Here is a 15060-nt window from a genome sequence, read left to right as displayed (position 1 = left end):
ATTGAGGAATACACTTAAGACTAAATCTTATTATAATATTGGCTCAAAAGAGATAACGAGTCATCTTAATAAAGACTTGTTTCAAAGCCGAAACGTGTCGAAGTGACTCATTGTATCCTTTGCAGGATTGAAGATTGTGGATTACAAACATCTATTGGCACATTAGGTGATAGATTTTAGAATTACAAGTTGCAACTTCTCCAAATATTCAAACCAAATTTGCCTTACAACGTACCGGTTACCTGATAGGCCTACTGAGTGAGGGTCATGTGATTACCTCTAACGGACAGCGGTTAGAAGATGCCGAGTTGCTGTCAGGAGCAGAAGGTCTCCATTACATCTACCCCAATACAGTAGTAATACCTATCGGAGGTCCGGTAAGGCACTAATTCAATACTTTGAATGAACACTTTGTTGAGGATTTTATTGACTTGCAGTGTTTATACCATTTGGTCTTTAACCTTTCATATTTGCCGATTGCATAGACTGAACCCTCTTTTACGTTTTTTTAGACGATGCTATTATGTATCCCTATATGAGATTTTTGAAACGTTTTTAATACATTTTAGTTGTGGACACAACTTTCTGTTTCTTATTTATGAGTTATTGTTAAATGCATGTTTCCTATATATGCAGCGTATTAAATACTTTTAATATTTATTGCAATAATTATCGTGCAACTTCTGTTCCCTTTCTTTAAGCACCTCTTCTGGAGCGCCACTCTTTTTTTCAATTCTTAATATCCATTTATTAACCGTATTTGGGAGAACTACGGTATATATAGAGTGTGTTTATAAGAGCTTCCTCTACAACCAGGGCTAAGGGTGTCCTTATCTTACAACACTTGAAACCGATTGGAATGATCTGGTGGCCATGAAATGCAGAAAGGCCAAATATTTCAACATGCCTGGGATAGCCCGTGTTCTAAATGTAACTTGCTCTAAATAGTCCTTTGTAAAGAATTGAGAGCGTGCCTATAAAACACTTAACATATAAATGTATTAACTAATAAAATTCATTAGTGTCAAAATAAAGGCATGCAAAATAGCATTGGGAGCAATTCTAAATATCAAATAACCACTGGTATTATTATATGCTAAACAATGAGCTTTAAAAAAAATTAAATGTTGCTAAAATGCTGTTAAAATACAAAATGCTACTTCAAACGGCTACAATGTGTAGCCTACAGAATTGTTGCAAAAATGCTTCTAGAAAACGTAGCAGACATATAGTCCCAACAAGTTTAAAAATACAATATAGAGCAAGATTATCACAGTCTTTAAAGGGACACTAAATACAGAAAAAAAGTGACCTGCAATAGCCATATCAATACACAGTATTTTGGATCTTTTTGTAATTAGTATTGCGCTTCTTAGTTTCACCTTTTAGGAGAAATCGCCTTCCGTAATTTTATTGAATTCCAAACCCACCACTGGCAGTAACTAATCGTAAATACTATTGCTACCATTGTTGGATCATGCACCGTCCATATTTGAGAGTTGGCTGATATGACGTAATCGCCGAAAATAAAAAATAAATTTTCATTCCTACTTCGAAAGGGTCTATTATTTATAGTCATCTATAGAGTTATTTGAAATCTGATCAGATAAACTGTCACACCAAACAGTAGAAGCTGCAGAAAACACAAGCAATGCTGAGCTGAATAAGAAGCCTGTTTGCTGAAAAGCCTTTTTGTGAAAAATCTATAACTTTCTTAAAAGAAGTACTATTTCCAGGAGAGTCCACTGCTTCATTCATCACTTGTGGCAAAGACACCCCAGCCAAAGGCTTAAATGCCTCCCCCACTTCCCTCATCCCCCAGTCATTCTTTGCCTTTCGTCACAGGAGGTTGGCAGAGAAGTGTCGGAAGATTCGGAGTAGTCTCTTATGGAGGGTAGTACTCTTCGCATTGGGACTGGAGTTTTAAGTAATCCGGTCAGCCTCTCAGTGAGAGCAAGGGTGAAAGTTAGAGTCTGGAGATGCAGGGGGAGTTCTTCTACGAAACCATCCCGACTCATATTAACAGCTCCTTAAGCAATCAGCGTTGACGAGTTTTGCTGCCTGCTTTTATTCTCTCAAGTCCATGTCAGGAGTGACGCTACTAACCTGTCACACTTGAAGGGCCATGTTCCTGTTCCACGGCTTTGATTATGGTAAGATCGTTTCATTATATGTACTGTATATGTGATAACGCAAGAAGACAGGGTCACAGTGTGACTCCTTTTATCTGTATAGAATCTAGGGTTAATACCCTTTCGAAGGGGGTTATTGAACAGGGGGGATTTTAATATACATAATAATGTTTATTGTGTTTTTTGCTGCACTTGTGTGAGATGAGGCTCTGTCATTGTGGAACAGTTAGAGCGAGCTTGAGGTGGGCTTTTTGGCACTTCTTTCGCTCAGTGCGGGGGCGGTCCTGCATGTCATTCCATGTGACCGGGTGTGGCCTCTGTAACTTCCTCTTTCTCGACATGTGTTAGGAGGAGATGAAAGCTGTTTCTTGTAGTCCGGGTAATAGGAGGTGGTAAATTCCCCAGTCATTGGCATATAAAGGTGTCATTTAATCTATAATCAAGTCCGTAATAAAGGCGCAAGCTAAGGAGGACTCTGAAATGTTGGAAGATACTCCCTCCTTATCTAAAACTAGCGGCTGTCGCTGCGGTGGCTGGTGCGGCTACCTATTGGTGTGATACACTATCAGCAATGGTCGAGGTGGAGACCCTCCTCGAGGAGATTTTGGATCGAATCAAAGCCTTAAGGGTAGCGCATTCGTTCATTTGTGATGCTAACATGCAGATTATTCGCCTAAATGCAAAGACGTCAGGGTTTTCTGTTTTAGCTTGCAGGGCTCTGTGGCTAAAATCGTGGCCTGCTGACATGACATCTAAGTCTCGCTTGCTTTCTCTACCATTCAAGAGGAAGATTTTGGCCTGTCATGGGTGGTAAGGGTGCCTTCTTACCTCAGGATAAGAAAGCCAAACCTAAGGGATCTACTTTTCGTCCCTTTCGTGCAGACAAGTCCCGTCCTTGGACCAGGTAGGGGGCAGACTATCTCTTTTTGCGGGGGCCTAGAAGGGAGATGGTACAGACCCTTAGCTCCTGGAGGTCGTCACCCAGGGGTACAGGATAGGTTTCAAATCTTATCCACCAAGAGACAGGTTCCTCCTGTCAAACATCTCTTCTAGACCAGAAAAGAAACACTTTTTTGGGATGTGTGAAGTATCTCTCATTTCTTGGGGTAATCATCCCAGTTCCTCCGGCATAAAGAGGTCTGGGGTATTATTCAAACCTTTTCATGGTCCCAAAGAAGGAGCACGTTTCGTCCAATTCTGGACCTAAAGGCCCTAAACAAGTTTTTGTCAGTCCCATCGTTCAAGATGGAGACGATCAGGTCAATTTTGATCTTGATTCAGGAGAAGCAATTCACTATAGACCTGAAGGTTGCTTACCTTCATGTTCCAATCCACAAGGATCACTTAAAATTTCTAAGGTTCGCCTTCCAGGACCAGCACTTCCAGTTTGTGGCCCTTCCTTTTGGTCTGGCGATGGCCCCAAGAGTCTTTACAAAGGTTCTGGGAGCTCTTTTCGTGTAGTGAGAGCCAGAGGTATTGCAGCTGCTCCGTATCTGGACGATATCCTGGACCAGGCTCCGTCCTACAGTCTAGTGGATGATCATTCGAGAGCTCTCCTAGTTTGATCCCACAGGTGGAAGATAAACGAAGGAGAGAGTTCATTGGTCCCCAGCAACAGGGTGGAGTTCCTGGGTATGATACTAGATTCTTCTGCAATGAAGATATTTCTGACAGACCAGAGACGTTGCAAGCTTGTGTCTAACTGTCTAGCCCTGCAGACATCCTCCAGGACATCTGTGGCCAAGTGTATGGAGGTAATCGGGCTCATGGTATCCAGCATAGATGTCATTCCATTCGCCAGGTTTCATCTCAGATCTCTGCAGCTGTGCATGTTGAGACAATGGAATGGTGATCATTCAGATTTGTTCCAGCAGATATCTCTGGGCAGACTGTTGAGGGAGTCCCTGTCTTGGTGGACCCGACTGGGCCAGTTCTCACTGAGGACTTCCTTTCTGAGACCATCCTGGGAGATTGTAACCATGGATGCAAGTCTATCATGATGGGGAGCCGTTTGGGGTGCCAGAAAGGCACAAGGCAGATGGACACAAGAGGAATCAAGTCTACCTATAAATATTCTGGAACTTTGAGCGATATTCAACGCTCTGAAGGCTTGGCCCCTTCTGGGGTCATCCCAATTTATCAGATTCCAATCTGACGACAACACCTCAGTGGCTTACATAAACCACCAGGGGGGGGATGAGAAGTTCCCTAGCAATGAAGGAAGTATCTCGGATTCTGAAATGGGCAGAGACTCACAAATGTTTGCTCTCAGCGATCCACATTCCAGGTGTGGACAACCAGGAAGCAGATTTTCTGAGCAAACAGACGTTTTATCCAGGGGAATGGTCTCTCCACCCGTCGTGCCCGGGGAGGACGTGGTTTGCGGATCTAGTGATGATGTCATATCCACCGTGGAAGTTAACTTGTCACAAGGATCTGTTAGTTCAAACATAGTAACATAGTAGATAAGGTTGAAAAAAGACCGAAGTCTATCGAGGTCAACCAATACAAATCTAAAATAATAAAAAGCTCCAGTTAAGCTTAAATAACCCCAGTAAAAGGTGACCCATTTAATACTAGCAATTATATCCATGAATTTTGTTTATATACAGAAATGTATCCAGACTATTTTAAATGTATCTAGGGTATTGGCATTCACTACCTCCTTTGGTAATGAGTTCCACAATTTTATTGCTTTTACAGTGAAAAAACGTTTCCGTTGCAGGAGATTAAATCTCCTTTCCTCCAACCTTAAACTGTGACTTCTTGTCAGAAACAATTTTCTTGGAATAAACAGAGCTTCTGCCATCTCTGTATATGGGCCGTTTTCTACATCAAAATCAGGATTCTCTGAGGCTGACTGCGTGGAGATTGAACGCCTAGTTTTAGCCAAAAGAGGTTTTTCGGAAAGTGATTAACATTCTCGTCCAGGCCAGGAAGCCGGTCACTAGACGCATCTACCACAAGGTGTGGAGGACCTACTTGTCCTGGTGTGAGGAACGAGGATACCCATGGCATAAAGTAAAGGTATCCAGGATTTTGGCCTTTCTCCAGGATAGTCTGAATTAGGGTCTTGCTGCCAGTTCCCTAAGGGGACAGATCTCGGCTTTATCGGTACCGTTGCATTGGAAGCTTGTGGAACTTCCTGACATTCAGTCCTTTGTTCAGGCTCTGGCTAGGATTAGACCAGTTTTCAGGAATCTGGCTCCTCCCTAGAGTTTAAACTTGGTGCTTAAGGTCTTGAAGAGGGCTCCGTTTGAGCCTATGTATGCCCTGGACATTAAAATTCTCTTAGGTCCTGTTGTTATTGGCTATTGCATCGGCACGCAGAGTCTCTGAGTTGGCGGCCTTACAATTTGAGCCTCCTTACTTAGTTTTTCATGCTGGCAAAGCCGTTTTGCGAACCGGTTTGGGATTTCTTCCCAAGGTAGTGTCGAGTTGTAACATTAACCAGGAAATAGTGGTTACTTCCTTGTGTCCTAACCCTTCCTCTTCGAAGGAGAGGTGACTGCATAATCTGGATGTGGTTCGAGCCTTGAAGTTTTATCTCCAAGCCACAAAGGAGTTCAGACAGACATCGTCCTTATTCGTTGTGTATTTTGGAAGGCGCAGGAGGCCTCTGCAACTTCTCTATATTCAATGTCCTCTAGAGCTTGGGTATTTGTTCCCACAAGTGATGAATGAAGCAGTGGACTCTCCTCCCCTTTAGATGGAAAACATAAAATTATGCTTACATGATAATTTAATTTCCATCGTGGGGAGGAGAGTCCACTGCAACCGCCTGTTCCCTAAATTTATTTTTTGCTCTTCTGGCACCATTTATACCCTGATATTTCTCCTACTGGGGGATGAGGGATGAGGGAAGTGGGGGAGGTATTTAAGCCTTTGGCTGGGGTGTCTTTGCCTCCTCCTGATGGCCAAGTTCTTAATTCCCACAAGTGATGCATGAAGCAGTGGACTCTCCTCCCCACGATGGAAATGAAATTATCAGGTAAGCATAATTTAGGTTTTTCTAAGGGAATAGAAGTGTGCTTAACAGAGGTGGAAATGGCACCATCCACCTCTGTTAAGTAGTAGAGACATATCCCGAGTCAGTAGCGTGTTTGAGTAAACAGATTGAATAACTGGAGCCGGAGCACTCTATGCAAGTGTACAGACAGTAAAGAGCCTGCCTGAATAGTGCTATTGCTGAATAAGTAATGAAAAATAAGTGGTGTTTTAAAAATAGTCAGATAAAAATATCAGTTATAAATTCTAAGAGGTTCCCCAGTACAGTTCTCCTCCATACGCTAGACATACCCTTATCCATATCTAGAGTATGTGAACCGGGTGTAATCTGTCTCATAATTGTCCCTGGCTATAATGTACTGCTAATAGCCTGGGACTATGTGAATGCAATATGTGATTTTTACTAACCTGAACTGCACCCACTCTATTGCACTTACCCACTGCAGAAGTAGAGTAGAGAGCTCCTTCAGTGCTGTGAAGGTTACAGCAGAGTATTTAATTGTGGAGTATATCGCTGACCCAATATGAGGCGGCTAAGGGACTGGTCCACGCAACACCTGTGACAGGCTTCTGACAAACTTCTCACTGGGAGTGATTAGGTCACTGCGCCATACTCCAATCTCGCTTCTGTCTCACAGTAGCAGCTCTCTGAGGGGACAAATTGGCCTCAAATCTGTCTGAGGACCTCTCTAAACAAAGAATCTGGAGCACCTCAAATCTTCATCTGCCTCCTGTGCAGGCAAAGGTAAGACTAGCATACCAGAGAGGTGGAAATGAATAAGTGCTCTTGGAGTTTGGGAATCTTTGCCTATTCTTAGTGGCCAGGAGTTATATTCCCAGGAGTAATGCCTCATGGACTCTCAACACTTTATGTAAAAAAAAAAATTATTATAACAGAATGACAGAAAATGCATAACTTTCAAAACAACTTTCTAAAGTTAACTTTTACTATGTAATGTTTAAAACAAAGTCTTTTTTTCTTAGATGTCACTATACACTGAATGTAAATTGAACTTTCTAAAAACTTTTACCTGGAATCAGCAACATACAAATACAAGAATTACTGGCTCATTTGGCAATTATATTATACATTGTATTTTAATAACCTTTTTACTTACCACAGATGGAACCAGCTGCTACAATATATCCTGCCCATGAATAACCTCTCCTAAAAAATGCATCGGAAAGTGCAGAGTCTGGTACCAGAGTGCTCCACGGAACAATTAAAGTAAGTACTGTAGACACTAAGATGTAGGCCCCTGTTGCAATGCTTAAAGAAATAGCTGTTGCAATTGGAATATCTCTTTGAGGATTCCTTGCTTCTTCACTTGAAGCAGCTATCACATCAAAACCAACAAAGGCATAAAAGCATGTAGCAGTCCCTGACATAATGCCAGAGAATCCATATGGTGCAAAACCACCATATTCAGCACTCCAGTTCTTTGGTTGTGCAAGGATAAATCCAAATATTAGAATAAACAGGATGATTGCCATACTAATACCAGCAAAAATATGGTTAACCCATGAGGATACTCTGACCCCAAACGTAATAAATGCTGAGGCAAAAAGCAAAATTCCGGCAGCCAAGAAATCTGGATAGTGAGCAAGGAATTGCACGTTCCAAGCAGCAACATGGGTTTCAGTGAAATTTTTTATCTTGTGGTCAAACATGGAATCCAGATATCCACTCCAGGCTCTTGCCACTGCAGCCCCACCTATCATGTATTCCAGGATGACATTCCATCCAATCAGAAAAGCCCATATTTCCCCTACAGAAACATATGTGAACATATAAGCAGATCCTGTCTTTGGTACTCTGGCCCCAAACTCGGCATAGCAAAGAGCAGCAAGCAGTGAGGCAATACCAGCAAAAAGGAAAGATATAACCACAGCTGGACCTGCTATCTCTTTGGCAACCGTTCCAGTTAACACATAAAGGCCAGAACCCACCATTCCTCCTACACCCAAGAGTGTAAGGTCAACAGTGGAAAGGCAACGTTTTAGGGATGTTTCCATCAAGTCATCTTCAAGGGTCTTGATTCGGTTCAATTTCTGGCAGAAACGAACCAGAGCTGAAGCAGATGGCAGTCGACTCACCATCTTGATATTTTAAAGTGTCCTTCTTTACCAATTGATTATCTGATTATCTCAACATCTTCTCCATGAGTCCCACTGGATAATCTATAATAAAAACAGATAAACAGTTTTTGGCTTGTAAACTGGATATTTATATTTAGGTTTAAAGAATGCTTACATTATTTAACAATAAAACTAGTAGCCAACTTAAACACATACTGTAATGCTTTTACTTCCACATAACACAACAGAGATCTATACTTCTGTGCAGTGGTGGGATTCAGCCAGTTCTTAAAATCCTTTTTGTAAAATTTAGAAAATGTGTAAAGGTTCTAATATTGCAGCACAAATTTCCTAATGTTATGTATTATAGAGAAGTTAGAGAACCTGTTTCAGAATCTTATCAGAAACTGTTGCTAAAATTTTGGAATCCCATCAGAACCTTTTGCTAAAATTTTAGAATCCCACCACTGCCTTTGTAACCTAAAATAACACTATAATAATGCTTCATTGCTGTCTAAATACCAGTTGTATTATCCAAGCAGAGTATGGATAATACATTATTGTTTTTAAAATACTTTTGTCATATAGCACATTATCGCCTAGATTTAGTTTGGCGTTAGCCGTCAAAAGCAGCGTTAAGGGCTCCTAACGCTGCTTTTGGCCGCCCGCTGGTATTTAGAGCCAGGCAGGAAAGGATCTAACGCTCACTTTCAAGCCGCGACATTTCCATACCGCAGATCCCCTTACGCCAATTGCGTATCCTATCTTTTCAATGGGATCGTCCTAACGCCGGTATTTAGAGTCTTGGCTGAAGTGAGCGGTAGACCCTCTACCGACAAGACTCCGAACGCCAAAAAAAGTCAGTAGTTAAGAGCTTTCTGGGCTAATGCCGGTTTATAAAGCTCTTAACTACTGTGCTCTAAAGTACACTAACACCCATAAACTACCTATGTACCCCTAAACCGAGGTCCCCCCACATTGCCACCACTATAATAAATATTTTTAACCCCTAATCTGCTGACCGCACATCGCCGCCACCTACATTATCCCTATGAAACCCTAATCTGCTGCCCCTAACATCGCCGACACCTACATAATATTTATTAACCCCTAATCTGCCGACTGGACCTCGCCACTACTCTAATAAATGTATTAACCCCTAAAGCTAAGTCTAACCCTAACCCTAACACCCCCCTAAATTAAATATAATTTTAATCTAACTAAATAAATTAACTCTTATTAAATAAAGTATTCCTATTTAAAGCTAAATACTTACCTGTAAAATAAACCCTAATATAGCTACAATATAACGAATAATTATGTTGTAGCTATTTTAGGATTTATATTTATTTTACAGGCAACTTTGTATTTATTTTAACTAGGTACAATAGCTATTAAATAGTTATTTACTATTTAATAGCTACCTAGTTAAAATAATTACAAAATTACCTGTAAAATAAATCCTAACCTAAGTTACAATTAAACCTAACACTACACTATCAATAAATTAATTAAATAAATTACCTACAATTACATACAATTAAATAAACTAAACTAAATTACAAAAAAACCCCCACTAAATTACAAAAAATAAAAAAAGATTACAAGAATATTAGGCTAATTACACCTACTCTAAGCCCCCTAATAAAATAAAAAAAGCCCCCCAAAATAATAAAGGTCCCTACCCTATTCTAAATTAAAAAGTAACAAGCTCTTTTACCAGCCCTTAATAGGACTTTTTGCGGGGCATGCCCCAAAGTCATCAGCTCTTTTGCCTGTAAAAAAAAAATACAACCCCCTCAACATTAAAACCCACCACCCACATACCCCTACTCTAACCCAAACCCCCCTTAAATAAACCTAACACTACCCCCCTGAAGATCTCCCTACCTTGAGTCGTGTTCACCAAGCCAGGCCGAAGTCTTCATCCGATGGGGCAGAAGAGGACATCCAGACTGGCAGAAGTCTTCATCCTATCCGGGCAGAAGAGGACATCCAGACCGGCAGACATCTTCATCCAAGCGGCATCTTCTATCTTCATCCATCCGACGAGGAGCGGCTCCATCTTCAAGACCTCCGGCGCGGAACATCCTCCTTCGCCGACGACTTCCCGACGAATGAAGGTTCCTTTAAGTGACGTCATCCAAGATGGCATCCCTCGAATTCCGATTGGCTGATAGGATTCTATCAGCCAATCGGAATTAAGGTAGGAAAAATCTGATTGGCTGATCCAATCAGCCAATCAGATTGAGCTTGCATTCTATTGGCTGATCGGAACAGCCAATAGAATGCAAGCTCAATCTGATTGGCTGATTGGATCAGCCAATCGGATTGAACTTGAATCTGATTGGCTGATTCAATCAGCCAATCAGATTTTTCCTACCTTAAGTCTGATTGGCTGATAGAATCCTATCAGCCAATCGGAATTTGAGGGACGCCATCTTGGATGACGTCACTTAAAGGAACCTTCATTCGTCGGGTAGTCATCGGGGAAGGAGGATGTTCCGTGCCGGAGGTCTTGAAGATGGAGCCGCTCCTCGTCGGATGGATGAAGATAGAAGATGCCGCTTGGATGAAGATGTCTGCCGGTCCGGATGTCCTCTTCTGCCAGGATAGGATGAACACTTCTGCCTGTCTGGATGTCCTCTTCTGCCCCATCGGATGAAGACTTCTGCCCGGCTGGGTGAACACGACTCAAGGTAGAGAGATCTTCAGGGGGGGTAGTGTTAGGTTTATTTAAGGGGGGTTTGGGTTAGAGTAGGTGTATGTGGGTGGTGGGTTTTAATGTTGGGGGGGGGGGTTGAATTTTTTTTTATAGGCAAAAGAGGTGTAATTAGCCTAATATTCTTGCAATCTTTTTTTATTTTTTGTAATTTAGTGGGGTTTTTTTTTTGTAATTTAGTTTAGTTTATTTAATGTATGTAATTGTAGTTAATTTATTTAATTAATTTATTGATAGTGTAGTGTTAGGTTTAATTGTAACTTAGGTCAGGATTTATTTTACAGGTAATTTTGTAATTATTTTAACTAGGTAGCTATTAAATAGTAAATAACTATTTAATAGTTATTGTACCTAGTTAAAATAAATACAAAGTTGCCTGTAAAATAAATATAAATCCTAAAATAGCTACAATGTAACTATTAGTTATATTGTAGCTATATTAGGGTTTATTTTGCAGGTAAGGATTTAGTTTTAAATAGGAATACTTTAGTTAATAAGATTTAATTTATTTTGTTAGATTAAAATTATATTTAATTTAGGGGGGTGTTAGGGTTAGGGTTAGACTTAGCTTTAGGGGTTAATACATTTATTATAGTAGCAGCGAGGTCCGGCCGGCAGATTAGGGGTTAATACTTGAAGTTAGGTGGCGGCGACATTGAGGGGGGGCAGATTAGGGGTTAATACTATTTATTATAGGGTTTGCAAGGCGGGAGTGCGGCGGTTTAGGGGTTAATACATTTATTATAGTGGCAGTGAGGTCCGGTCGGCAGATTAGGGGTTAATAAGTGTAGGTAAGGTAGCGGCGACGTTGGGGGGGGCAGATTAGGGGGTAATAAATATAATATAGGGGTCGGCGGTGTTAGGGGCAGCAGATTAGGGGTTCATAGGGATAATGTAGCTTGCGGCGGTGTACGGAGCGGCAGATTAGGGGTTAATAATATAATGTAGGTGTCAGCAATAGCAGGGGCGGCAGATTAGGGGTTAATAAGTGTAAGGTTAGGGGTGTTTAGACTCGGGGTTCATGTTAGGGTGTTAGGTGCAGACTTAGAAAGTGTTTCCCAATAGGAAACAATGGGGCTGCGTTAGGAGCTTAACGCTGCTTTTTTGTTAGGTTTTTTTCCAGCCCAAACTGCCCCATTGTTTCCTATGGGGATATCGTGCACGAGCACGTTTTTCCAGCTTACCGCTACCGTAAGCAACGCTGGTATTGAGGGTTGAAGTGGCAGTAAATTCGTCTCAACGCACCCTTTTTGGAGCCTAACGCAGCCCTTCAGACAACTCTAAATACCAGCGTTGTTTTAAGGGTGCGTTGGGAAAAAAAGCTGCGTTAGCTACGCGGGTCTTTACCGACAAAACTCTAAATCTAGGCGGTTGTAAATTATACTCACAGTTTTTTACCCAAACTCAATTTTATTATTATTTATTTATTTATAAAGCGCCAACAGCGTTGGATCTTAGGGAGCGGGCTGGAGCATATTTGTTGATGAGAGAGGACAGGTAGGGGGGTCTGCGTTGGTAAGGGCTTTGTAGCTCAGGGTGAGAATTTTTAATTTAATTATGCTGTGAATGGGAAGGCAGTGAAGGGACTCACAGAGAGGTGCAGCAGATACAGAGCGTCGGGAGAGGTGGATTAGCCTAGCAGAGGCATTTAAGATTTATTAAAGAGGGGAGAGGCGGGAGAGAGGGAGGCCAGTTAGTAGGTTATTACAGTAATCAAGTCAGGAAATTACCAGGGAGTGGATTAGCTGTTTAGTAGTTTCAGCACTCAGAAACGGACAAATTTTGGAGATATTGCGTAGGTGGTTGAGACAGGATGAAGAGAGAATTGGATGTGGGGTATGAAGAACAGATTGAAGTCAAGTGTAACTCCTAGGCAGTTGACTTGGGGTAATGGGGAGATAGTGGTGTCACCAACAGTGATTGAAAAGTTAGAAACCGTGGTAGAATTAGAGGGGGGGATTAGAAGGAGCTCAGTCTTGGACATGTTGATTTTTAGGTGGTGAGAGGCCATCCAAGAAGAAATGCCAGATAAGCAGACACTGATGTGAGAAAGAACAGAAGGAGAGAGTGCAGGGGTGGATAAGTAGATCTGAGTATCATTAGAATAGAGGTGATAGTTGAAGCCATAGCTACTGATAAGTTTACCCAGTAAGGAAGTATAAATAGAGAAGAGTAGAGGACCCAGAGCCTTGAGGTACTCCAACAGACAGAGGAAATGGATAGGAGTTGCCACCAGCAAAGGAGAAAGAAAAGGACCTATTAGAGAGATAAGAGTGGATCCAGGAGAGGGCAGTGTCGAGAGCCCAAGGGAGCTGAGAGTCCGTAAGAGAAGGGGATGGTTAATGGTGTCAAAGGCAGCAGACAGGTCAAGTAAGATAAGTATTGAATAGTGGCCGTTGTTTTTAGCAGAAAGAAGATCGTTAGTAACCTTGGTGAGGGCAGTCTCAGTTGAGTGTTCGGGACAGAAGCCAGATTGCAAGGGGTCAAGCAATGAGTTGGAGGACAAGAAGTGGGTTAGGCGATGGAAAACTAGTTTTTCCAGGACTTTTGAAGCTAGTGAAAGCAGTGAAATGGGGAGGTAGTTTGCAGGAGAATTGGGGTCGAGGGAGAGTTTTCTGTGGATGGGGGTGACCTTTGCATGTTTGAAGAAAGATGGGAATGAACTGGTAGTAAGGGATAGGTTGAATATGTGAGTAAGAGCTGGAGTGAGGGTAGAAGACAGAGAAGGCATTAGATGTGAAGGGATAGGGTCAAGTGGACAGGTAGTGAGGTGTGAGGAAGACAATAGGGAGCTCACTTCATTCTCAGTAGTTGGGGGAAGGTGCTGATAGTGGTGGAGGGGGTAGCTGGAGGACGGAGATGGAAGGTTGCAGTCTTGTGTTGGGATATTACTTCGGATGGTGTTTTGTTGAAAAAAGTAGTCTGCCAGGTCTTGAGCACTAAAGGCAGATGAAGGGGGTGGTGCAGGTGGATAGAGGAGAGAGTTGAAAATGGAGAAGAGACGTTTAGGGTTTGAGGAGTGAGTAGATATAAGAGAAGAGAAGTAGGTTTGCTTGGCTAAGTAAATGGCAGAGGAGTAAGAACTTATAGTGGAGGAAATCTGGTTCAGAGAACGATTTCCTCCAGGCACGTTCACCAGCACTGGAGCATTTTTGCAGGTAGCGTGTTTGCTTAGAGTGCCAGGGTTGGAGCTGTGCAGAGGAGAAAGTATTGTTATAGTAGATTGTAGCAAGGTCAGGGCAGGATATCGTGGAAGTGTGGGGGAGGCGTTTTTGAATAAGTTTGGAAAGTTGGAGAGGATCCACAGTGTGCAGATTTTCATTTTTCATATATGCCGAGTTGTGAAACAATCAACTTTATCCTGACTGCTAATAGACCATGTAAAATTATGTATAATAACAGCGATAAAAATGCTAAGAAATAAACTCTGGATTATCTAAGTAACATGACCTTGAACTACTGTAATGAAAGAGTGTTCTGACAAATTCTGCATGAGATAAGAGTTTAAGAGATACATTTCTTATTATTATATAATATATAAAATGGACACTAAAGTCAAAATTAAACTTTCAGATAGAGCATGCAACTTTCCAATTCATTTCCACTATCAGTTTGTTCTCAAACTTTTTTTTCTTCATGTTTTCATTTTATTAAAGAATTATTGTATACAAGTGTGTCAGGGTACCTGTGAATGTCAGTAGAATATATATATATATATATATATATATATATATATATTCTACTGACATTCACAGGTACCCTGACACACTTGTATACAATAATTCTTTAATACTATATACTATATATATATATATATATATATATATATATATATATATATATATATATATATATATATATATATATATATATATAGTAAAGACACTTTGTTATCCCGCAGCTCCAGAAATGAAAAAATATATACTGTGAGAAAAATCTTAAAAACAAAAATAGATTTTATTTATCAAAAAACATTTAAAAGTCATGTAAAAACATGTAGACTAGTTGTAGGCCTGCAAAAAGGTGTTCAGAACCCAACGCCAAACATGTAAGATAAAATAAGTATAGAATCTATCAAATATTAAATTTGAGCATGCTCATTTTATCGCTGAATACATT

General features: G+C 41.0%; 1 protein-coding gene across 2 annotated transcripts in view; it reads right to left on the bottom strand.

Moving 5' to 3' along the window:
* SLC7A4 (solute carrier family 7 member 4) overlaps positions 1-15060 on the bottom strand; it is a 174137-nt gene that overhangs the window by 31564 nt on the left and 127513 nt on the right. For both annotated transcript variants that reach the window (XM_053702074.1, XM_053702073.1), the window contains exon 2: positions 7259-8321. In XM_053702074.1, coding sequence (XP_053558049.1) covers positions 7259-8240 — 982 coding nt within the window. In that variant the 5' untranslated portion in view covers positions 8241-8321. The remainder of the gene's footprint in view (positions 1-7258; positions 8322-15060) is intronic.

The sequence above is a fragment of the Bombina bombina genome, chromosome 2 (genome assembly GCF_027579735.1).
Source record: "Bombina bombina isolate aBomBom1 chromosome 2, aBomBom1.pri, whole genome shotgun sequence".
NCBI lineage: Eukaryota > Metazoa > Chordata > Amphibia > Anura > Bombinatoridae > Bombina > Bombina bombina.
This window is presented reverse-complemented; position numbering and strand designations above follow the sequence as displayed.